General features: G+C 47.2%; 1 protein-coding gene across 1 annotated transcript in view; it reads left to right on the top strand.

The window, feature by feature from the left end:
* KLHL14 (kelch like family member 14) overlaps window positions 1-25,789 on the top strand; it is a 144,080-nt gene that overhangs the window by 44,086 nt on the left and 74,205 nt on the right. Inside the window, exon 3 of the mRNA XM_086965698.1 lies at window positions 292-413. Within this exon, the coding sequence (XP_086821824.1) occupies window positions 292-413 (122 nt within the window). The remainder of the gene's footprint in view (window positions 1-291; window positions 414-25,789) is intronic.

The following is a 25,789-nucleotide window of genomic DNA, read 5'->3' as shown; positions in this document are numbered from 1 at the left end:
GATGATTTAAAGGGATAATATAAGAAAAAGGTCATTCAAAACGAACCTCTAACAAATTGCATAAAAGGGAGCATATTATTCCGCAAGTAGAAGGATGTTCAGCTTTCCTGATCATTTTCCTGCTTCCTTCCTCAAAACAAGCGATAGGCCTGGCAAGGGGGAACAGGAAAAGGGAATACAGAGAATAACAGTACAAGGTTGTGTTTGGTTTTACATGGTTCTTCTGTGATCAGTTCTGCACTCTATGTCTGAGGTTATTTACCACAGTTTCTCCTTCTTTTTTGGGTGAAGAATTCGATCCAACAAGAAAATGTTGTTGTTGGTTGGTGGACTGCCTCCTGGGCCAGACCGGCTACCCAGCAATCTGGTGCAGTACTATGATGATGAAAAGAAGACCTGGAAAATACTGACAAGTAAGCATGTTATTGATAGTTGACTTAAAATGTTGTAGTGTCGATACCTGTTCAGAAAATCTCATGAAAAAGGTACAAAGAATAAGTGTTGCTTTGAAGGATGGAAGTGTGGTGTGCCTTGCGTCTACCTATCTGCTTGTCCTTCATTTTATTTTGGTGCCTAGCTATCGATCTACTAGTATGCATCTATATCTATATATTTGTATCACTTCACGGGTCATTGGCGATGTCTTGTGTATGTCAATGTGTTATAAGGCCAAACAAATATTCTGTGTCTATGGGCCATATGTATCATTATTTCAAATACCAATTACCTAATTGCAATTCTCTGCAAATAATAATATTAATCAGGTAGGTCGTAATTTGCGACCCATTAGGAATAGCTAATTTCGAGCAATGCTGGCCTGCTGGAGTCAGCAGGCCACTATGTATGTGATTGCTTTTAAATAAAGCAATCGTTTTTTTTAAATGCAGCCCCTTTTCCTTAGAGGAAAACAAGCTGTTTTAAAAAAAGAAAACTTCAAAGTTTGGTTTTCATTTTTTAAGAGCAGGTAGTGGTCCTTGGGACCACTGCCTGCTCTTAAAAAACATTTTTACGAACATTCACAAGGGGGAAGGGGTTTGGTGGGGACTCCTGCCGGTTCGTGAATGGGTTACCGCCTACTTTAGTAAGTCGCAAATTGCGAATGTTTTGCGATCGCATTTTGGTCACAAAACATTCCTACATATCGCTGCGATTCATTTCAGGAAGGGACTTCCTAAACATGCCCCTTCCTAACACTGAATCAGTATTTATTCACAACTCCAAATTGCGATACGGTAACATGTTACTGAATCGCGAATTGGAATTCATACATACCAAAAATATTAGAACGTTTAGATAGAGAGGCTGTGTAAACAGTTGACAATGGCAATTTGCTTCTTTGAATTTAGAGCAGTACTAGCAGGTTTCTACTTGTTTCTTGCTTTCACTCATTTTGTGGGCCTCTTTAGTGGTGTGCCTGTAGTTGTGAGTGTTGTCTGTTCACTTTCTCATCCAGTTGGTGAATGTCTGGAGCCCCAGTAGAGTCCTACATGGTTCTGGTCTACCCTCGCTCCTGTAGAGTGTTTGACTGCACGTGATTTCCCCAATGCAATGGGATTCGGGTTAGAGTTACACTGGTTATGATTCCCCGTCCAACTTCCTGAAGGAATCAAATCTGACTTTTTTGTTTGCGCTCAGCAGGCGTATGTGTCCCAGACCTCCCAGAGGCACGAGCCACTGCATTTGTCAATAAAAACTACATTTAACTGTCAAAATCCCCCCAAGCTATATGGGTAAAATAAATGACTGAATCTGCCACATAAATCAAACTTATATTTTGAGAAATGTACTCCTGTTGACAACTTGTGTTTAAACTGTTGTTGTTAGCCTGTGTCTGAAAACATATCATCTTACATATACATAGAGGCAAGTTATGTAATTCAGCCCATGTGGTTCACATTTATATGTTTTCGAATAGAAGGCATTACCATATTTTTGTAGTGAGGAAAGTGAGACAATTAGCGCTAGAAATTATGATATACTAAGCAAGGAGAGGATTAGATTGGTTAGTAAGTAATATATTGGCAAGAGGGAAAGTCCTTTAAAAATTCAAACGTGAATACTTGAGTTGCAGAGGTGGCAGGCTGAAGCAAATTACATTTTCCAAAAGTGTCAGATGTCTAGGAGAGCTGGCAGTTGGAAGACTTCATATATTTGCTGTAACTTGGGGTATTGCAGCTTTGAATACCAAAAGGTTTATACAGTCACTTAGTTTGATGAACTACCACTAAGGTAAAATAAATAATACCAGCTTTAGAGGGCTTTCAGATGTAAAAAAAAGGTATTTAGTGCAAGGTCTTTGTACGATAGTATGCATTACCTTAAAGTTATGGTTAAAATTGCACTCTTACATTGCTTTTAGAAAGATGTCTTATTATTGCATGTTTTAGCATGTTTTCTTGGGTACATTAAAGGAGCCGTGCGCCATGGGACAATAATGTATTTCTCTTCCTGTTTATTTCTACGCTTGAATTATCAGTATTTCACCTATAAGATTGTCTATCACCACAAGGAAGAACTAGATTTCAGTTTGCTGCATTTTTCTGCACATCGTAAGATAATATTCTTTAATAAAATGTATATCTGCAAAATGGCAGCCCTCCACCATTGGCTTACGTTTTTTAGTTCCTTTTAATCAGAATCTGCTTAAATATATTTTAGAGGGTACTGCACTATTTCAGGAACCATCTTCAACCGACTCAACAACAACAGTCTGTGATTTCGGAGTCCTTGGACCAATTTAAAGGAACATCCAAACCCAGACCTGAGTTGCAACCCGGAGCTGCTCCATTGTTTAGCAAGGGCAAAGTGGGCGCAGGTTTTGTACCCTAGACATTTTAGTGGTAGTTTACATACACAGATTGCATCATCCGTAAAATGTTGTATCGTATTGCTTTGGGGTCTATACAGTGCTTCTATACCCCTTGTGAGGCCAAAGGAGTATTCTGTATTGTCGAGTAAGTAGTGACTCAGTATATATAGACCTGACAAAGGCACGGTGCACTCTGATTTTATCATGTTCCCAGGCTCCTTTAAGCTGTATAGTTGAGAAGTGTTGGTTGTAGGTTTGACTATTTGGGAAAAGTTAGTGTTGCGAAGAGTGCTTCTATACCCCTTGTGAGGCCAAAGGAGTATTCTGTATTGTCGAGTAAGTAGTGACTCAGTATATATAGACCTGACAAAGGCACGGTGCACTCTGATTTTATCATGTTCCCAGGCTCCTTTAAACTGTATAGTTGAGAAGTGTTGGTTGTAGGTTTGACTATTTGGGAAAAGTTAGTGTTGCGAAGAGTATAAGAATAGTCATAACCATGCATACGGGTGCTTACATTGCTTTGCATAGACATTGTTCTAAAAAGAGGTTGCCTTAAATGTCGTCGTCTCTATGGTGCTGGGTTTCTAACACCATCTTGGGCAAGGTTGGAAAGAAGAAACACAAACCCTCCAATAATTTCCTGTTCACCCAGTGGTGCAATTAGATTTAATGCACAAGGCCAGTGAGAACCACTGTTAGTTTTTGTATACGTGACAAGGAAATTGTAGAATATTTGTAACATTTTTACACATTAAATCACCTTAATTGCTTTTAACGGCCGGTGACTGTGTTTTTCTTTGCTTCTGTAATTAAGGCCAGGGGTGTCGTTGATGTTTGTAAAGCTGAAGATTACCTATTTTACAGGGAATGGCAGCCCAGCTCTACTTGTGACACTGCTATTCCATTGGGGTGTTCCCCTTATATTGCTTTTTGCCACATCCTGACCTCAGGTCTTACGTGATCTTTGGGAAGTTCAGAGATATGTTGGGAAACAGGTCAAGTTTTAGTTGACTCGTAGTTGTGAACTGTCATCCATCGAGGTCTTCAGTTAGCGTTTACTATATATTAAATTGATGTAGAAGAACATTTATTGATAGTAACTGTTTTTGGCTGCTTTTTAGGTCGAAGCCTACCAGAAAGCACAGCTTTCTAGTTTGCTGAAGACATCTTGGGGACATTTAGAAAGTTGACCTAGAAATGCATTCCCTCTTTTGCTTACCATTGGCTTTGTGGTTTGTAACTCACATTTTCTGGCTTTCTGTCTGCTGGCTTTATTTGCTGTAGATGGAAGTCTAGCTTGAGCTTTCGCTCCTGTTGCCCAATTCTTGTTTACAGTTTTATTCCATGAACTTTCTTTCTGTAAACAGGTCTTTAAATATTATTCCAATCTTGTCACATTTGCTGTGCATTCAAAGACAGAGGTCAAATGTCAAACTCTCTCTTCCAAGGGAACTTGGTGTTTACTTTCCTTTCTCTAACTTCACAATCAGAGAATGTATCTGTCAATCCTGCTGAGTATCCATGTAAGAGGAGAGGGTGTAGGATGTATTTTTTTCTAGCACACATATCAGAATTAGTACAAATTAAGCAGATTTTATTGCAATTCTAAAGTGTGGTGGAAACAAATACTTGAATACGATCAAAACACATCAATACCCTAGGTGATGATATTTGCACACATTATCGTTTGTTCGCACTATAACCATATTTTGGTGCTAATGCAAGGTCATTTCAATTGAAAATGCGTTGTTTGCAATAGCAGTGCTCCACCACACCATGCATACTCCACACTACGTCACACCACTCCACTCTGTGCCCTTCCACCATATGCCACGCCACTCCATTCTACAACACTCTACTGCACTGTACAACATATTACTCCACCCAACGACCCTCCACTCTAAGACACGCCACACTACTTAACTTCACACCACTCCAATTTACACCCCTCCCTCCAAGACACAACACACCACTGCAATATACACCCCTCCACGCCACTTATGCACTCTAATCTCCCCCACTCCAATCTACCCAAATCCATTCCAATCTATCCCACTCCAATGTACCCCAATCTATCCCACACCACAGAACTTTGCTACAATCTACCCAGTCTACTCTGCTACAATCTACTCCACTCAACTCAATTTACCCCACTCCAATCTACTGCACTCCAATATTCTACACCCCAATTTACCCACCCAACTCCACTCCACCCCACTCCAATCAATCAATCAGTAGATTTGTAGAGTGCTGCTTGTCTACCATGAGGGTATCCAGGCCCTGGCAGGGTCAATTGATTAGCTGAATAGCTAGGTCTTCGGGGACTAAGGGCAACTAAAGGGGGAGGTCCGTAGATGAAAGGGTAGTTTGTTCCATGTCTTTGCTGCTAGGTAAGAGAAGGAGCAACCTCTGCATTTGCTACGTCAGATGCTGGGTGAGGGTTAGAGAAAGAGATGCAGAGCTCAGGTGTCTGGTGGACTGATGGAAGGGCAGGCAGTGGTTCAAGTAGGCATGTCCACAGTTATGTAGGGCCTTGTACGCATGGGTCTGGAACTTGAATTGGCATCTTTTCTGTACAGGGAACCAATGGAGTTCCCTAAGTTGGCGGTGATATGAGTCCATCTATGGAGATCCAGTATGAGTTTGGGTGTGGCATTCTGTATGGTCTATAGTCATTAGAGGAGGTGAGATGCGATCCCTGCGCAGAGAGTGTTGCCGTAGTCCAGTCAGCTGGAGATTAGTGACTGGGTGATGATGTGTCTCAAGCTTTGGGGGAGCCATTTGAATATCTTCTGAAGAATGCAGAGGATGAAAAAGCAGGAGGAGGGACGAGAGTTGATCTGAGTTGTCATGGTTAGCTTGTTGTCCAGAATGAGGTCATAGGTTCCTACCATGGTCAGTGTGGGTAGGAGTAGGTCTGAGTTCTGAGGGCCACCAGTATGCAGTACCTCTGTCTTATCTGTGTTGTACTGTAGGCAGTTATTCTTCATCCAGTTGGTGACGTCTGTCATGCAGTTGTAGAAATTGGTTTTGGTGGTGTCTTCAGAGAGGGAGAGGAACAGTTGTGTGTCGTTGGCATAGGATATGATGTTGAGTCCATAGGATTTGGCGATGTTGGCCAGAGGTGTCATATATGTATTGAAGAGGGTGGGGCTGAGCAGGGTTACTTGGGGTTCTCCACGGATGATTTCCTTGGGTTTGGAGGAGACGGTCAGAAGGCAGACTTTTTGTGTTCTTCCGGAGAGGAAAAAGGTGATCCATCTGAGACCAGCTCCTTGGATGCCTATGTTGTGCAGCCTTGTGATGAGTGTGTGGCGGGAGACCATATTAAAGGCTGCAAAGAGGTCTAGGAGAATCAGAGCCTCAGTCTCTCTTAGGTCAACTAGAGTTTGAATGTTGCCTGTAGCCACAATGAGAGCTGTCTCTGTGCTGTGGTTGGTGTGGAATCGGGTTGGGAGGAGTTGAGTAGGAGTCTGTTCCACATGTGAGGAGATTTGTTGGTTGATGGCTTTTTCTAATACTTTGGACGGGAACAGAAGTAGGGAGATCAGTCGGTACTTGTTGAGTTTGCTGGGGTCTGCTGATGGTTTTTTCAGTAGGGTGTTGACTTCTACATGTTTCCAGTCCTCAGGTAAGGAGGGTGTGGCAATTCAGGTGTTGAACAAGGTGGTGAGTACGTGGCTGATTCACGTTTCACCTAGGTTGAAGATTTGGTGAGGACATCGTCGGTTGGGTCCCCTGAGTTGATCGAGTTCATGATGGAGGCAGTGTTCTATGGGGCAAACTGGCTCCATTTGGTCAATCAGATGTCTGTGGTGGTAAAAGGGTTGTTGTGGTGTTTGAAGAAGTCAGTGGCCTTGGGCTAGGGTTTGAAGTTTCTGTAGATGCTGGTGATCTTGTTGTGGAAGAAGTTTGCAATGGTGTTGCAGAGTTCCTGTGAGAGGGTAATGTTGTTTGTTGCAGTTGAGGGGTTGAAGAATTTTTTTACGATGTTGAGGAGTTCTTTGCTGTTATTGGAGCTTAATTCAATGGGTGAGACTAAGGCCTTTTTTCGATTCTCTCAACTGTCTGTAATAGCGGTTGAGGGCTATCTTTAAGGTGGTCTTGTCAGTTGTGTCCTTGCTGGCGTGCCATTTCCTTTCCAGTTGTTTACTGTGTTGTTTAGCGGTTTTGAGGTCTTCAGTGTACCAGCTACCCTACTTGGTGGATGTTCTGTGGGTGTTGTTGAAGTTTCTGACATTCTGGTCTAGGTTGTTGGAGAGGATGGGGTGGGTGGTGTTGAGGGCATTGATCAATGTGTCCTTTGAGACTTTGCTCCAGCTGCAGTGGGGAGCATTGGGCAAACTGAGGGCAGAGGTCCGTGAGCTGGCGATGTTGAAGTGGATGATGGAGTGGTCATTCCAGGTGAGTTCTGTGGTGTGGCTGTACCAAATGCGGTTCTGTAGGTGATGATGGGACGTAGCATGTGGCCTGAGGTGTGAATGGGGTCATGGATGAGATGGGTGAGTCCGATGTTGTTCATTATGTCAAGGAGGTTGATAGTGTTGAGGGTCATTGTGGTCATCAAGATGGAAGTTCAGGTCACCTAGGAAAATGTTGTTGTTGGAGTCGATGGCGAGGGGGGCGATGAAGTCAGTGATGAAGTTCCAGAAGGCTGGAGGTGGTCCTGGATGATGGTAGACGAGGGTGCCCTGATGGTGGTTTGGAGTCTGTCGTTGAGGTGTTACATGGCTAGGGTGATGTCATCATTTGTGGTGGTGCATTAGATGGATTCCTATTGTATGATAGCGATCCCTCCACCAGGCTTGTTGATGTGGTTGCAGTGGGGGATCTTGTATCCTTCAGGTATTACAGTGGCGATGTTGGGCGTGGAAGTGGGGTTTAAGCCAGGTCTCAGTGAGAAAGAGGACATCGGGTGTGATGGTATAGAAGAGGTCCCACTTGTGTGTTTGTATTGTGATCGTGTGTTCAGAAGGGCGGTTGCGAGTTGGTGTTTTTGTTCAGGTGGTGTTTGTGGTGTATTGAGGGTGGGCTTGGTAGGTGGGCTGGTGTGTATGCTGCAGCAGGTGAACTAGCAGTGGGTGCAGGTGAAAGGTCCTACTATCGAGCGCAGGTCAGTGGGGTGGCAGTGTTTGTTGTGGCGTCCAAGGTTAAGGGTGTAGAGCTCGGCGATGGTGTATCTGCAGGTGGCAATCTACCCCACTCCAATCTACCCACTCCAATCCACCCGATCTACCCCACTACACTCTACCCTAATCTATCATACTCCATTTCACTCTACCCAATCTACCTCTCTCCACTAAACTCCATTCTACCACTTGTCAACTAAATATACCCCACTCCAGTCCAATCTAACCCACTCAACCCAAATCCACTCTACTACATCCCACTCTAATCTACCCAACCCCACTCCACCCCAAACTATCCTAATCCAATCTGCCCCATCACCCTACTACAATCTACTCCACTCCAATCTAATCCAATTCACTCCAGTCCAATCTGCTCCACCCTAACTCAATCTATTCCACTCCATTCTACCCCAATCTAGCCCACTCCAAACTACCCCACTCCTATCTCAGTCCAATCTACCCCACTCCACTCCAATATACCCCGCTTCACTCCAGTCTACCCTACCATAATCAACTCAACTGATCTATTAAAGTCAACCTATCCCACTCCAGTCTACCCCATGGCACTCTACCCCACTCCACCCTAATCTACCCCCTCACTCCAATCTACTCCTCTCCACTCTTATCAACCACTCTCCACTCCAGTCTACCCCACCCCAATCTACCCCAATGCACTGCACTCCGCTCTTCCCCAATCTACCCCACTCCATTCTACCCCTCAATATATCCCACTACACTCTACTCCACTCCAATCTACCCTTTTCCAATTTAACTCACTACACTCCAGTCTACCCAACTCCACTCCAATCTACCCACTCCACCTCAATCTACCCCACTTCATCCCAACCTACGCCAATTTAGTCTACCTCACTCCTTCAACCCAATCTACTCCATTCTACTTCCCTCCAGTCTACACCACACCACTCCAGTCTACCCCACACAATCCACTCTACCGCACTCCACTCCACCCCAATCTACCCGACTCCATGCTACCCCTATCTACCTGCACTTTATTTAGTTCTACCGAACTATAATTCACTCAATCTACCCCACTCCAATCTACCCCACTCCACCCCTCCACTCTTCCCCAATCTACCCACTCCACTTCAATCTACCCAAATTTTTTTCTCACTCCACTTTACCACAATCTACCCCAATCTAATCTACACCAATCAACTGAACTCCAATCTACCCCACTCCACCCCAAACTACCCCAATTCAATCAACACCACCCCACTCCAATCTACAATGCAAATCTACCCATCTCCCCTACTCCAATCTACCCCACTTCACTCCAATCTGAACCATTCATCACACTCCATTTTACCCCACTCTACCTCACACCAATCTACCACATTAAAATCTACCTCACTCCACACCACTCCACTCCACTAACTTTTAGCCATGCTGAACAGCTGCCACACTGGTGTATATAGTGGCTAAAACACATTGCAAAGCCAATAGCTCTCGCATAGGAGAAACGTATTGGCTTTGCCAATGCTACTTGCTGTGGCCGCTAGCCTCTGTTTATGATCTCCACTTGTTCACTACTACCACTGCAAGAAGGATGATGAGATAAGAGGCAGTAAATTTCAGCACAATGCTCATATGATTCTGCTTTTCTTCTGCTCAAAGCTCAAGACTGTTACCTCTGTTGCATGCCCTTTCTTCCTCTGTATCCAGGTCCATGGCAGACTGAAACTTGTAGCAGAGCATGGCCCTTGATGTTATTATTGGGCGTTTTTGTGGTATTTGACATCAAGTGAACATATCTACAAAGGCAGCAGAACTCTTTACTGAGTATTATGAGCTGCTGCACATAGAACTACTGAAACACGATATGATGGCAAAATTTACTTGTAAATCCCGAGTAAATGGCGCAACCCATACCCAGGGCCTGTAAATTGAATGCTGCTAGTAGGCAGCAGGACTCATTTTGCCACCCACTGAAGTAGCTTTATAAACATGTCACAGGCCTGCCAATGTAGCTTGTAGTGCAGTTTTAAACTGTCATGTTCTGGTAACCTTCCTTTTTAATACCTATAAGTCACCCCTAATGTAGACCCTAAAGTTTCATAAGGCAGAGCACATGGCATTTATAGCGTGAGTCATGTTCTGGTAGTGAAATACTTACAAAGTCGTTTTTGACTGTTTTAAGGCCTATCACTCCCATAGGCCAACACTGGGTCACCGTAGTTTAAGGATTGGGATAAGGTAGAGATAGGGGGCCCTATTCACAATGAACCTCCACTATCGTGGTGGAGACTCTGCAGTCACAGCAGGATCTCCACAGTTGTGGCGGGATCTCCGAGCTGCAGTTTATCATTGCGGAGATCCCTCCACAAGTGCAGAGATCCTGTCATGAGTGCGAAAGCTCTGTGTGAATCGAGCCTTTGCTGTTTACACTCAAATGAATTGTAAGTTAAAATCATTTTTAATGGTGAAGACAGATTTTAGATAATAGTTTTGAGAATTTCACTTTTAGAAAGTTGCCCTTTTCCTGCCCCTAAGATTCAAAGTCCTTCCAGCTGCTTGGGCCTGGTAATAGCTCCCCCATAAGGATTCATGTTGGTTCTCGGCAGTGAACAGTGGGGCCTGGGTGTAGCTGGGAGAGGGCCTTCCTGACAGAATGATGGGAGCAGAGCTGTACCCTGCCCTACTTACACTTCAAAAGGCTTTACCTCCAGCACACACAAAGGAACTTGACACCATGCCTGCCCTGCCTTGTGTCACCCCAGACAGTTTGGAGCCCTGGCCAGGTGAAGGGGAAGAACTTTCCAGAACCAGTATTGGGGAAGAGCAAGGAGTCTCCCACACAAAGACTGCCACCAGGTATTAAAATAGGACCTTCAGGACCCTACACTCCCAGGCCTGTGACAGATTCAGAAGAAGGACTACCCTGATGCCCTGCTGCCAGAAGGACTGCCCTGTGCCTTGCTGCTGGAAGAACTGGCTTGCTGCCCTGCTGGCCGAGGAAGGATGGCTGGGCCTTATCCTTTGCCCCAGGACCACTAGAGTGAGTCCAAGGGCTAGTTGGCTAGCCTCTTGTGCGTGCTACAAGGTCACAACTAGCTTCAGAGGCCTCCCCGTAACTGCCCAGCTAACCAGCTGCAATTAGACCAGCCTGCACTTGCCTGAGCCCTGCAGAAGGCCTTTGCTGGAGTGAGTCCTGATCCCCAAGAGGTGCCCTCCCAGGCCCTGGCCCCTTGGCTGGTATCAGTGGGAGCTCCTACATGGAAAAAAGGTGAAAATCCCACAGTTAGGGCTCCTCACAACTGTGAACAGGCCCATTTGTGCTAAAACTCTGCTGCCCACAACAAACTCCAACACGAAGCTCCAGTGAGTCCTGCTGTTCACGCCATCAGCAACAGTCTGCAAGCTTGCAACATGAGATTTGCACTTCGTGCTACAGCAGCAACAGACCATGGCGACCACCAACGTGAACCTCCTGCAACGACCGGAACTTCATGCTACAGCAATGACCATCCTTGGCATTCGACCTGCTCTTCATACTGAAAGCCTCCTCCTCCTCCTCAGTGCCTCGTCCAATTGGAACACAACACTTCCTGCCACACTTGAGAAAGAAACTCTTCAGCGGGCCCAACCTGGTCCCTGTATCCAGATCCACGGTCACTCATGGGCGAATAGCACTTGTTACAATGCATGCGTTTTCTACGCATGCAGTTACAACGCAAGTCGTTAAAACGACATTTTGTTACATCCCATGCCATTACAACATAAGTAATTACAACGACTAGCTGTAGGGGGGCGCTTTAGTTTGGAATAGTATAATTTACTATTCCAAATCCAGTGTGTGCAACAGTAGGAAAGGTGTTGGATTGAAAATCCAACACATCCAACACCTTCTGACCCCTACAGCAACTCGCTGTAACAACGTGCGGTGTAATGGCTTGCGATGTAACAACACGTCATTGTAACGACTTGCGTTGTAATGGCATGCGATGTATCACATGCATTGTAAACGATGTTTCCCTAATGGCAGCCTGAACTTGTGGCATTTCCCAGTTCTACCATGACCAGATGACGGCAACTGGTGCTTTGTGCATTTAGTCGCTATTATCAAAAAACACTTTCATATTTAATATCTTTGGAAATACTAATTGGGTTTTTGTCCTTCTGGTATCATTTTATTTATTAAAATTGACTCTATTTTGCTAAATTGGCTTGTGATTTTTCTTTTGTTTTATTTTCGCTTTATTACTGATTATGTGCGGCATAAATACTTTATACGTCATCTTGACAATGATTGTGTCTGTTTCCTTCCGGCTCCCTCAGCCATTACCCAAATTTTCTACAAGTGCGCAATAAGTGTGTCACTACAAAGTGTTCCAGGACCGTGTTGCATTCCTTAGCTCAATAAAATATACACCAGTAAAAAGCCGCCTCTCAAGAAAAATGCTATGAGCTGATTTAAATTATTAGAACAGAATGTGACAATAAATGGCAGAATATAACCTGCAGCAGGAATTGGGATGCCAGCAATGATCATTCACACATTTTAGATCTAACGTCAGCATCACCAGTGTTGACATAAATATTGACAAAAAAGTATTCTTTTGGTAGCTTCATTAATTTTTAATTTGTTTCTCACCCACAAATTTGAACACTCACTGGCAGTCAGGACTTAGTTATCAGTCCACACAAAGGGGCCAGTACACAAAGTCATTCATGAGTATGTGAAGTAGTACACACCTGTAGTACTGCTTCAGAGAGTCTTACATGCCTTTGGTAATTGGCCACAAAACACGTAAAATAAAATTTTAAATATTCATATACAGTTTGTAGAAACAGCAAGAACTGTGCCCTCTCTGCACTTTTACCAGTAGGGAGTCGACTGGTTGGAGCAATTCACAAAAGCATGTAACAGTAGGTAAAAGAGTACTCCTGTAGCTCTACATAACCATACTTATAAACACTTTCATGGTATATAATCATTTCTTTCTGGAAAGGCCAAAATCATTTGCCTGCTGGCTGGCAGCATGGAGAGATAGTCACAAACAAGAACTGCAGTCAATGCTGTGCTATTGTTTCCTATGCAGAGGCAACTTCACTTCCACTTCAATTGGGCCGAGGTACTAGGGAGAAGGTATTCCATTCTCTTGTCTAACCTCTACCGCTTTAGAGGAACGGCTCTATATTCATTAGCCTCGTAGGCTAACCAGTGGTTATACACTGACAACGGCATGGTGGGCACTGAGAAACAGAAAATCTGGGCTATGAATCATAAATTTTAGGCGCTTACATTACTAAAATGTTGCACAATAAATATTAATCATTGGTCTCTTGGATTAAACCACAGGGTATTTTGGTGTCAGTTCAGTAAGTTTTCTGTGCAAACAAGGGGTCAAGTTGACTTCAAATGGGGGACCTTTGTTTGAAAATGAGGCTCTTTTATGCTGCATTGCATAAAGACATGGGTGTTGGCTGTTCTTCATGGAGGTCAGCAAATATCTGTGCAGTAATACTCATTACACGAAAGAAGAATGCATGGTGTGGAAACGCAATTTGACTGACCCCTCAAATCCCCTTAAATGGCGTGAAGCATTGCAAGGAATGTAGGGAGTCCTGATTGTAGTGTCTTGATAGTAAGCGAGCTAGGGCCCTTGGAATTCAGGGCAGACTAAACAGGAATTACGCCATCTGCTGGGAGGTGTTATGGTGCGGTTATAAAAGTTATGACGCTATGCACGCAGTGTGTGGTTGTATGCTGAGGAATGAAGACGTCTGTTACAGAGCTCCGTGTGTGGCGTGTTCGTTTGCATGCTCCTAAGCTTCAGAAGACGCACACTGATGTCATGCTAAATGCAGTGCACTGAGATTCTGTTGAGGTGAGTGTCTTGTTGTCCTGTAGATGGTGAATAAAACTCTTAATGCTTTCTTAGAGTGATGTCTCCTGCAAACGTGCAACATGTAGGTTAGAGAAAGAGTCCAAAGCACATTAGAGACCCGCAGGTACTGATCCCGTAGCTGTGATAATTATTGGACTTGCCTTTCAGACAATCTGCCTCTGCCAGATGTGCCAACTTGTATCCTTGTTTCCTGGATCCACATATGATGAATAGATGATGCCCACAGCAGCCTATCATGACGAAATAACGACAACCAGGCAGGACATAGTCATGTATCTATACAGCGATACATCTATAATTAGTGCTTAATTTGACCCTGTGGTTTCCGGTGCTCAGCACCGGCACATAATCATCAATGCTAGCGCTTTTCATGAGCACCAGTTAAGGACACATTAATTTACGGGAAAGTTAAGGATGTTGAGCCGAGCCCGAGATTTGAACCTGGTTCCCCAACTTTGAAGTCTGCAGCTCTGGCCATTACCCCACATCCTCTCCCCACTTTTATGATTAGCAGTTGGATCTGTTTTAGACGGCACTAACAGGAGAAATGGGCTAGTGCAAGCTGCCTCACGATGAGAACCCTGGGACTTATTTTATTTTAAATAAATTAACCACCGTGTATATTATCACACCCGAAGATCAGAGCTACTATTTGTTCCTCTTCGTTCAGAGCTCACCCCAGTTAGTCAAGTCAAGTCAAAGAATTTATATAGCGCACTACATACCCAGAGGGTCTCAAGGCGCTTAGGGAGGGGAGGACGCTTACTTGTCAAATATCCACGTTTTAAGTTGCTTTCTAAAAGCTAGGTGGTTCTGGGTAAGGCGAAGGTAGGTGGGGAGTGAGTTCCATGTTTTAGCTGCCAGGTATGAGAAGGATCTGCCTCCCATGGTGGTCTTGTTGATGCGGGGAACAGTGGCGAGGGCTTTGCTGGAAGAACGAAGTTGGCGGGAGGGGGTGTAGAAGGACAGTCGTGAGTTGAGGCATTCTGGTCCGATGTCGTAGAGTGATTTGTGTGCGTGGGTTAGCAGTCGGAAAGTGATCCTCTTATTGACGGGTAGCCAGTGGAGGTCTTTCAGGTGGCCAGAGATGTGTTCGTTACGTGGGATGTCTAATATGATCCTGGCTGAGGCGTTTTGGATTCGTTGGAGTTTCTTCTGGAGTTTAGCGGTAGTACCTGCGTAGAGGGTGTTTCCGTAGTCCAGTCGGCTCGTGACCAGAGCATGGGTGACTGTTTTTCTGGTTTCGGTGGGGATCCAGCGAACTGTTTTTTTGAGCATGCGAAGGATGTTGAAGCAGGATGAGGATACGGCGTTGACTTGTCTGTTCATTGAGAGTGAAGAGTCCAGGATAACGCCTAGGTTCCGTGCGTGGTCTGTCGGGATGGGTGCTTTTCCAAGGGCTTCCGGCCACCAAGAGTCGTCCCATGCGGAGGGGGATGTACCTAAGATGAGGACTTCTGTTTTATCTGAGTTCAGTTTCAGACGGCTTTGTTTCATCCATTCGGCAACTTCTTTCATTCCTTCGTGTAGGTTTGTTTTGGCGGTGCTGGGGTCATTGGTGAGAGAAAGGATCAGTTGAGTGTCATCCGCGTAGGAGATGATGTTGAGGTTGTGTTGGCGAGCGATGGCCGCAAGGGGGCTCATGTATACGTTGAAGAGGGTGGGACTGAGTGAGGATCCTTGTGGTACGCCACAGATGACTTCAGTGGCCTCGGACTTGAATGGTGGAAGGCGGACTCTCTGGGTTCTTCCGGTGAGGAACGAGGTGATCCATTCAAGTGCTTTTCCTTGTATTCCGATGTTTCTGAGGCGTTGTAAAAGGGTACTGTGGCAGACTGTGTCGAAGGCTGCAGAGAGGTCGAGGAGGATGAGGGCGACTGTGTCTCCATTGTCCAGTAGAGTTCGGATGTCGTCTGTTGCTGCGATGAGGGCGGTCTCAGTGCTGTGTTTTGCTCGGAAGCCAGATTGTGAGGAGTCGAGGGATTTGTTGGCTTCGAGGAAGGCGGCGAGTTGGTTGTTGACAGCTTTCTCAATGACTTTGGCTGGGAAAGGAAGGAGCGATATGGGGCGGTAATTTTTGAGTTCGGTGGGGTCCGCTGTGGGTTTTTTCAGAAGGGCGGTGAGTTCAGCGTGTTTCCAGTTTTCCGGGAAGGTGGCGGAGTTGAAGGAGCAGTTGATGACGTCTCGGAGGTGCGGTGCTATGACGGAGTCTGCTTTGTTGAAGATGTGGTGAGGACATGGGTCTGTGGGGGATCCTGAGTGGATAGAGTTCATCAGGCGGATGGTGTCCTCAGTGGAGATTGGGTTCCAGTCGTTAAGGGCGTTCAAGGGGGGAGAATGTTCAGCATATGGTTGGGTGGGTTGGTCTTCGGGTTGGTTGTCGAAGCTGTTGTGGATGTCTGCAATTTTGTTGTGGAAGAATAAAGCCAGGGAGTCGCAGAGGGCTTGTGAAGGGGTGATGTCGTTGGAGTTGGCCGAGGGGTTGGTAAATTCCTTGACGATGTTGAAAAGTTCCTTGCTGTTGTGGGCGTTGTTGTCTAGTCGATCCTTGAGTGCTGTTTTCTTGGCCTTTCGGATTAGTTGGTGGTGTGTGCGGGTGGCGTTTTTGAAGGCGTCCTTGGTGCTAGTGGTTGGGTCTTTTTTCCAGGCCTTTTCAAGGGAGCGGCAGAGTTTCTTGGACTTCTTAAGATCATCGTTGAACCATGAGGCCTTCTTGCTGCTAGGTTTGCGTTGACGTTTTTTCAGTGGTGCTAGGATGTCGGCGGTGTTGGATAGCCATAGGGTGAAGTTGGCGGCGGCTTGGTCTGGGTTAGAAGAGTGGGCTGGGGTGTTTAGAAGGAGCGATGAGGAGATCTGGTCGAAGGTGATTTTGTTCCAGTTTCTTTGCAGAGTTGGTTGGAGGTGGTTGGTGGGTTTCGGTTTGTTGTAGGTGAAGTGAACGCAGCTGTGGTCAGTCCAGAGGAGATCCGTAGTGTGGCTGAAGGAGACATGATTGCTGGAGGTGAAGATGGGGTCGAGTGTGTGGCCTGCGATGTGGGTGGGGGAAGTGACCAGTTGTTTAAGTCCAAGGTTGGCGAGGATGTCCAAGAGGGTGGTGGTGTTGCGGTCGTTGTTCTTTTCAAGGTGAAAGTTGAGGTCTCCCAGAAGGATGTAGTCTTTGGAGGGGAGCGCGTGTGGAGTGATGAAGTCCGTGATGTCTTCACTGAATTTTGCGCGGGGTCCTGGTGGTCTGTAAAGGAGGGTGCCTCTGAGTGTGGTCTTGGGGTCGATGTGGATCTGGAAGTGAAGGTGTTCGGAGTTGGCGAGGTTGACGTCAGAGCTGGTTGAGATGTGGATTGATTTTTTATGGACGATAGCGATTCCTCCTCCTGTGTGGCCGGTGCGGTCCTTGCGTGTGATCTTATAGTCTTCAGGGATGGCAATGGTGATGTCTGGGGCGGAGGAAGCGTTCATCCATGTTTCTGTTAGGAAGGCGACGTCTGGAGAGATGGTGTCTAGTAGATTCCATAGGTCAATGGCGTGTCTGTGTACTGATTATGGAAAAGCAGACCAGAATCACTTGGTAGTTACGTGCTAATCTTTAGTAAAACATCTCCAGTGTCCTCTTTCATTATGCTATTCCGGCTGACCCACTCTCCGAACTCTTCTGTCTGTCTGGAGAGAGCAGCTTCACCGCGTGACCTTTTATGATCCGATTTCTCAAACAATCCATTCTCCAAGATCAAGAGGGCATTGAAAAGTAAACAACAGATTCTTCAAATATGTCCAGGATTTTTTTCAATGACTTGTATTTTTTTATTAAAGCTGTTGTTTACATGCATGCGTTTAAACGGGCAAGAACAGCTGAGGTCGGCTGGTTTTACAGAGCATAAAAAAGGCTTACAAAAAGAAAGGTGTTGCTGTAAGTCAATTGATTTAACCCAAACGTATGAAAATGGAAATTTATCATTATGAAGCAATTTGCAAATATGCATAGAAACAGCCGTGTACCGTTCCATTGGACATTTTTACATTTTTTTTTAATTTCCACATATGTTTTTGTACATATAGTCATCACGCTTTGTCGTTACAGGGCGGCAGCCCACATTAATAGGCATAGTGTATTGTGAGACACTTACATAAAATGCTGTCAAAGTGTGAATAATACACTAAATCTAGCTCTTCGAAACACAGGAGTACTGTTTCAAAGCGCTAAATAAAGCAAGTGGTAATTAATTCTTGTTTTAAGGAAGAACCATTTTGACCATGAAAGAAGGTTCTAGTGTTCCAGCAGTCTTGTGCCAAGAGACTTCACCATTATCACGCGTCTTGGATAAGTGTAAAATGGATAACATTATTTTCAAACAGTGACTCACCCAATGAACATTTGTGCTAAAATGAAAACATTTTTTCCTTTACGTTCCAGTTTTCTGCTTCTGTTACTATTATTAACATTTATGCTAAAACTTAGTTGATGCAGAGTGAAAATGTTTTTCCTTTCCATTTACCGCAGGTGCAACTGCTGTGCTATAAATTAAGTTTTCAGGCATCATTCATCCGTCTTTGCAGTTGTGCCCCAGCACTATGAAGTGGGCTGCATGCGCAGTGTCAAATGCGACACTAAGAGCCTGGGACCTAATTGTGCATGTGGAGGTGTTGCCCATGCAAATGAGGTCCACTATCCTGACTGGCTAATCTGTCACTGACTTGTGTACCTTTTGGTGCTTGTAAGCGATTGATAAATGACCACCGCCAGAGTGCAGAGGGTTTACCAATTATTGTGCACAGACTAAGGATTTATTTTTACATATCTTTTACTTTTTTTTAGTTTAACGCAAATAATAAAATACAAAAGACAAATAAGATATCAAATGTTTTTGGGGAGCTGCATAGATACAATCAGAGGTTTTCACACTAGACATCGCAACAGCCTCCAATCACTCTATCAAAATACATGAAGAATGTCTTTGGCCCAAGCCTTTCCCCAACAAGTCCATGTTAGCGCCCTCAGGTGAGTTTTTATGTACACTGCAGGAGACTGATGTCCATGCTACAGGAAAAGCCTATCAATGCATTACCCCCAGGTCCCTCCTGTCCTCGTCCCCTTCATTAATAACAAGTGAGATCTACTATCTCTCAGACAGAAAAAAGAAAGTAGGAATGCTGGTACGCCCCTCCCTCTCCCTATAGGGAGTACATAAGGGTACAGTACCCAGCATGCCTCCTGTTCTTTTTTCTGTCTGTCGACAGTTTTCTGTTTGTAGGTCCAGGAGCGGTTGGGCTCCTGGGGTCTCACCTGGGGCTTGGCCTCGGGTGGGGGCTGGTTCTTCCGGGCTGACTTCTCCTGCCGGGCTTGAGGAGTCTCCTGTGACGCTGTCTGCCGCCTCTGTCCCTGCTCGTGGGAGTCTGGGTCTGTTCCGGCGGGGTGAGGCTCTGGAGGCATGGAAGCAGTGTCGGGCCGCGTCTCTGTGCCGCCGGGCTGTGCAAGACGCGGCCATTCTCGTCTGAGGCTCCGGGAGGTGCGGCGGCTCCGTGGTTGCTGGGGCGCTTCCTTCCGGCCATTGCCTGACTTCCTGGTTTTGGAAGCGGAAGTCAGGCGTTTGAAGTTCCCGGCTGCGGGCGGTGTGAGGCTTGTTTGCCGGTTCCTGCAGTAAGTACCGCATAGCGGTTTTGGGGCATTTAAATTGACTGGATGTTCTTTGTTCCCTGCATTTCGTCCTTGTTCTTGGGGATAACGGTCGCTGTGCTGATTTGTGCTGCTGCAGGCGTTTGGTTGCTGTTTCTCCTGCTGCTGCCTGGGCTCCTCATTTTTCTTGCTGGTTTTCCTGCCTGCTGGTCTGTCCTGCTTGCTGGGGCTTTCTCAGATGGGGAAACATTCCAGAAAGCGCAAGCATGTCGAGGAGTCCTCCACCTCCTCATCTTCCTCCTCCTCCCCTTCTCCTGATCCCCGGCGCTCCAGGCGTCGTTCGAAGGGTGATGCGAAGTTGAAGGCTCTCATCCAGGAGTCCTTGCTGGAGATGGGTGGTTCCAGGCCTGGGGGTTCTAAGGATAAGTCCAGGTCGCGGGCTAGAGGTGTGCCCCCTCCTTCTTCCTCCTCTTCTTCGTCCTCTGGCTCTGAGGATGGTGGTTTGGACGCTGATCTGGTAAAGGGCAAGTATGTTGACAAGGACATGTTGCCGGATTTGCTGAGCCATGTCAAGGAAAATATGGGATTTCCGGCGGATAGTGTGCCTGGTTCGTCGGGAGGTTCTCTCCTTCGCCAGTTCCAGTATTCTGCTCCAACGGTTATGCCGGTGCATCCTAGTGTGCGGGAGGTTTTGGATCGGGAGTGGAAGGATCCCGATCGCATTCTGATGCCCCGCTTCATGGCGAAGCTGTATCCTCTTCAGGATATGGCGAAGGACTTGCCGGACTCGGTCCCTGTGGATTCTGTGGTGGCCAGTCTGGTTGGTCGCACTTCCTTGGCCGAAGATGCTGTGGTGCGTGACCCTGTGGATAAGAGGGTTGACGCCTCTCTTCGTAAAGTTTATTCTGGCTCCCATTTGGCCCTGAGGGCGGGTATTTATGGGACCTATGTGGCACAGTCTCTTCTGTCTGACTTGCAGAATTTATTTGATTCTATGGATAATACCACTGACTGCGCTGATATTCTGGCACACATCGAGCGTCAGGTTGAGTTTTTGTCTGACATTTCCTTTGACGTGGTTCGGGCCTCCGCTCTGTCTGGGGGTGCTTGTATAGCGGCTCGTCGGAATGTGGTCCTCAAGGATTGGAAGACCGATTCTGCCCAGAAGACTGCTGCCCTGCGTCTGCCGTTTCAGGGTTCCATGTTGTTTGGAGCTGAGTTGGAGGGGAAGCTTCATCGTCTTTTTAAGGAGAAGAAACATTCCTCTTCTTTCAAGATGCCCGCGGCTGCTCCTGCCTTTTCTAAGCCGAAGCCTTTTTTTAGACCCTCTTCTCGCAGGCAGTTTTCCAGAGCTCGTGGCCGTTTTCAGCCTGGTCGGGGACGGGACATGAAGGCGAAGTCCCCTCCTGCGAAGCCTCGTTCCTGACTATCTGGGGTCCGAGGTCGGACCATTGGTAGGTGGTCGACTTCGGTTGTTTCTTCCGGCCTGGATGTCCTCCTGTTCAGACTTGTGGGTCCTGGACGTGATCCGCCTGGGGTATCGTGTGGAGTTCTCCAGCCTGCCTCCGGACTCTGGGGTCCGTCCGACTCCTTGGCCATCCTGCCCGTCCAAACGGGCGGAACTTTCTCGGGGGATTCAGTCGCTGTTGGACAAAGGAGCGATTCAGGCGGTGCCTCCGGGGGAGTGGGGTCGGGGGTTTTACTCCATCATTTTCCTGGTGCCCAAGGTGACGGGAGGGTTTCGCCTTGTTCTGGATCTCAAGGCCCTGAACAAATTTGTGTTGCGGATCCCGTTCAAAATGGAGACTCTTCAGAGGGTGATTCCCCTGGTTCTGCAGGGTCATTACATGTGCTCTCTGGACCTCCAGGATGCCTATTATCACGTCCCTGTCCATCCTCTCTCCAGTCCCTTCCTGCGCTTTTGCCTTCGGGGGGTCCATTACCAGTTTGTGGTTCTCCCGTTTGGCCTGAGGTCGGCTCCCAGGGTGTTTACGAAGGTGGTTGCTCCCTTGGTAGCCTTCTTGCATCTCCAAGGGATGATGGTTTACCCGTATCTGGACGACTGGCTCCTGCATTCCCCCTCAGCGGAGCGGTTGTTGTCGGATCAGCGGGTGGTGTGTGCTGCTTTGAGGGACCATGGGTTCCTGTTGAATCTCCCCAAGTGCCGGCTCCCCCCTACTCAGGACTTGCAGTTCATTGGGGCCCGTTTCCGCACAGATCTGAATCGGGTGTTCCTGCCGGTGGATCGGGCTGTGACCCTGTGTTCTCTGGCTCATCGGTTTCTTGTGGGGAGGTCGTTTCAGGTCCGCCTGTGGTTGCGTCTTCTGGGCTTGATGGCCGCCACTGTGTTCACGGTTCCATGGGCGCGTTTCCATCTTCGTCCTCTGTGGTCCTACCTGCTGTCTCGGTGGGATCCATTGTCGGGGGATTTATCCCTTCTTGTTCCTGTGTCTCTCCGTATCCTTCCTGCCCTGCGTTGGTGGTCTCTGTCTTCCAGTCTGGACAAGGGCTTGCCTCTGCAGTCTCCTCCTCCGGTGGTGCTTACGACGGATGCCAGCGCTCTGGGTTGGGGTGCGACTTTGGGGTCGGACTGCCTTCAGGGTCGTTGGTCCCTTCTGGAGGGTCGTCAGTCTTTGAACTGGCGGGAGTTGTCGGCTGTGTGTCGAGCTGTCAGGGGGTTTCGACTTCTTCTGGTGGGCCGCCATGTGTTGGTTCGGTCGGACAATTCAGTGACGGTGTCCTACCTAAATCACCAGGGCGGTATCCGTTCTCGGTCCCTGAACGCGGTGCTGTCCCCGTTGTTTTGCTGGGCGGAGTGCCATCTTCTGTCCCTGGTGGCTGTACATGTTCGGGGGGTGGACAATGGGGTGGCGGATGCCCTCAGTCGTTTTTTTCCTGCATCCCTGGAGTTGGCATTGACACCGGGGGCCTTTCGTCTGGTATGCGTGAGGTTTGGTCAGCCCTTTCTGGACCTCTTTGCTTCCCGGCTCAATGCGCAGCTTCCCCGCTTCTTCTCCCGGATTCCTCAGGAGGGTTCTTGGGGGGTGGATGCTCTGTCCCTTCCTTGGCCGTCTCGCCTGCTGTACGCCTTTCCTCCTCTGGTGCTGATACCTCGCTTTCTGTCCCGCCTGTTGCGGGAGGATCGAGAGGTGGTGGTGGTGGTGCCCTTCTGGCCCCGCAGGTCTTGGTTCCCCACGCTGATGCTGTTGGCTGTTCAGGGTCCATGGTTCTTCCCCTTCCTTCCGTCTCCCTTGCGGTCGTCTCCGATGTTGCCCCTCCGGCGGCTTCGGCTGTCGGTTTGGCGGTTGAGAGGCAAGGGTGGAGGCGTAGGGGTCTCCCGGAGCATTTAGCCTTGGCTATTCAGCAATCTCGGAAGCCTTCTACCCTTCGATCCTATGGTCGGCATTGGGGCAACTTTGAGCGTTGGTGTCTTGGCATGGCTTTGTCTCCCTTGGTTTGTCCTTTGCCGGATGTTCTCCAGTTCCTTTGGGATGGGTTCGAGAAACGTTTGTCCGTTTCTACTTTGCGGGATCAGTGGGCTGCTATCAGGGCTTTTCGGGCTCCTTGGGGGAACCTGCCAGATGTGGATGGTCTGGTTTCCCGGCTGTTGCGTAGTTTTTCTAACTCGCGCCCTGTGGTGCGTCCGTCTTTTCCTCTCTGGGATCTTCCCTTGGTTTTGAGGGTACTGGTTGATGCTCCCTTTGAACCTTTGGAAGAGGTGGATATCAAGTTTGTCACGCTGAAGGTTGTTTTTTTGGTGGCTATCACTTCTGCTCGTCGCCTGGGGGAGCTGGGTGCCTTGATGGCTCGAGAACCCTTTCTGTCCTTTTCTGCTGACGGGGTGGTCCTTCGTTTGGATTCCTCTTTCGTCCCTAAGGTTTCCTCCCAATTTCATCGCTCACAGGAGCTGGTCCTCCCTGCTTTGCTTTCGGCTCCGGTGGACGGGGACGACCTCCCTTGGTCCTTGCTGGATGTTTGCCGGGCTTTGCGGGTTTATTTGGATCGGACCCGGGATTTCCGGCTTTCTGACTCCCTGTTTGTTTCTTTTGGTGCTGTCTCCAGGGGTGGTCGGGCTTCTACTTCTTCCATTGGGCGTTGGTTGAAGCAGGTTATTGTTCTGGCCTATTCCCTTTCTGGTTCCCCTCCCCCGGCGGGGGTTCAGGGGCGTTCTACTAGGGGTATGGCTGCTTCCTGGGCAGAGGTTCGTGGGGTGTCCCTTTCGGAAATTTGTAGGGCCGCTACTTGGGCTTCTGCTAATACCTTTGTTAGGCATTACCGTATCCAGAATGTTCTGGGGGATGACACTAACTTTGGTTTGGGGGTTCTTCGGGCTGTGTGTTCCTGATCCCCTTGTTTTTTTTTTGTGCTGTGCTGTTGTTTGCAATAAATTGCTGGGTGTTGCTGTTCTGCTGTGTCCTGGTGGTTTTTTGTTTGATGATGGCCGGGTGCTGCTTGGGTATTCTCACTTGTTATTAATGAAGGGGACGAGGACAGGAGGGACCTGGGGGTAATGTCCTATTACTTACCGGTAATCTTCATTACTCCGGGTCCCGTTGTCCTCGTCCCCTTCATTACATCCCTCCCTCCCTCCCGGGCTTTCCGGCCCTCATCTTGGGCTTGGTGGTTCAGGAGGCATGCTGGGTACTGTACCCTTATGTACTCCCTATAGGGAGAGGGAGGGGCGTACCAGCATTCCTACTTTCTTTTTTCTGTCTGAGAGATAGTAGATCTCACTTGTTATTAATGAAGGGGACGAGGACAACGGGACCCGGAGTAATGAAGATTACCGGTAAGTAATAGGACATTACCAAGGGGACTACTGTCAGGGTCAGAGTGACCTACAGGGGAATCTGGCGGTACCAGAGGGTGCTGGTCTGACAAGTCAGTGTGTGGGACGATTTTTTGTCTGTGGGCCTGTTTTATAGCTAGATAGGTCGATTCTTAATGTTGATTTTCCTAATATTACCACAAACATTGCCAGCTTCAAACTCAAATCCATGCAGTTTCCCATACCATGCATAAAACGTATACAGCATGCCTTTACCAGTTCAAACAAGCAAGATTCCCCCTGAGGATGATTCGTGCGCCATACAAATGAGTTTAAAGTAAAGTAAAAAGTAAAGATTTGCAAATATGGACCACTTTCTGATCTGATTCACTAATGAGGCGCACTTGCCTGTTTGCGTACTGTGCGCCCCTGTTTGAAGGTACACTGTGGCGCAAGCAGGGAAACTGCGCCCTATATGTAATAGGGCCCAGGTATTTAAAAGACAAACAACACCTAAGAATGCTGATGTTCATTTAGAAAGCTCCTGAAACTACAGTTTCAATATAAACTCATGGAACCCAATAATTTCTTCTGAGGGGTAAGTCCAAGAATTAACTCAGAAGCAAAATCTTATATATGAATCACTGGAAATTTATACTGAAAGAAGGGCGTTGGAGAGTGCATGTTTGTCGATTACTGCAAAACTAGCAAAAAAGGATTGTTTTGGATCAGAGAATAACATTTTTAATCCATGTGTGGCAGACCAATGTTCACGCTTTAATTTATAGCTGCTATATGAGCTAGTAAAATTAGTTTGAATGAATAATCACAGGTTTGAGTACAGCTCCCAAAATTCCAACCTAAAATATTTTATTTATATAATGTGAAAGGGAAGGTCTTCAACAAAGTGTGTGATTTTTCTTTTCAAGTGCACAGTTTCATTAAATACTTAGGGCCGTATTGCGATGGTGGTAGGACGAGCGTCCGACTGCCATCTCATCGGGAGTGGGACTTCCCGACAAGTGGCCGAAGGTCCCACCCACCAGATTGTGATGCGACCACCATGTAGGGCAGTCGGGAACATCCCTTTCTCTAATGCAGCTTTTTGATGTGGCCCGGAAAAGGACGGCAGCACAAGCCACAATAAAAAAAGGGATGTTTTTAAACATCCATGCACAATGTGCCAGGCACCATGTACGTCCTGGCACATGGTGCATGGATGTTTGGGGGGGGCACCATATGTGCCCCCCAATCCACATAGTGGAAGCCCACAGGGGACGGGGGCCCTGCTAGGTGCCTCACAGTTCCCTTTCCGACAGCCTGTCCATGGCAGTGGGACCGCCATGGAAAGACTGTGGTAAATGGACATCGCGATCCCAACGGCAATGCTTGCGCAGACACCACCTTCATCGTAGGGATTACAGTCTGACCGACACCATGACAGGCTCCTTGAGCCTATCGAAGGGCGTAGGTCTGTCCCTCTGACTGCTGCGGTCCGGCCAACCACAGATTTGTTTTTGTGTTTTTGGACTTAAAGAGTGCCACTAAATCTTTCATACAGAGTTTAGTAGCCCCCAGGTTTTATATAATTGTTCCCCAGTGGTA

The sequence above is a fragment of the Lissotriton vulgaris genome, chromosome 4_1 (assembly GCF_964263255.1).
Source record: "Lissotriton vulgaris chromosome 4_1, aLisVul1.2, whole genome shotgun sequence".
Taxonomy (NCBI): domain Eukaryota; kingdom Metazoa; phylum Chordata; class Amphibia; order Caudata; family Salamandridae; genus Lissotriton; species Lissotriton vulgaris.
Note: the sequence above shows the minus strand (reverse complement) of the source record. Positions and strands in the feature narration are given on the sequence as shown.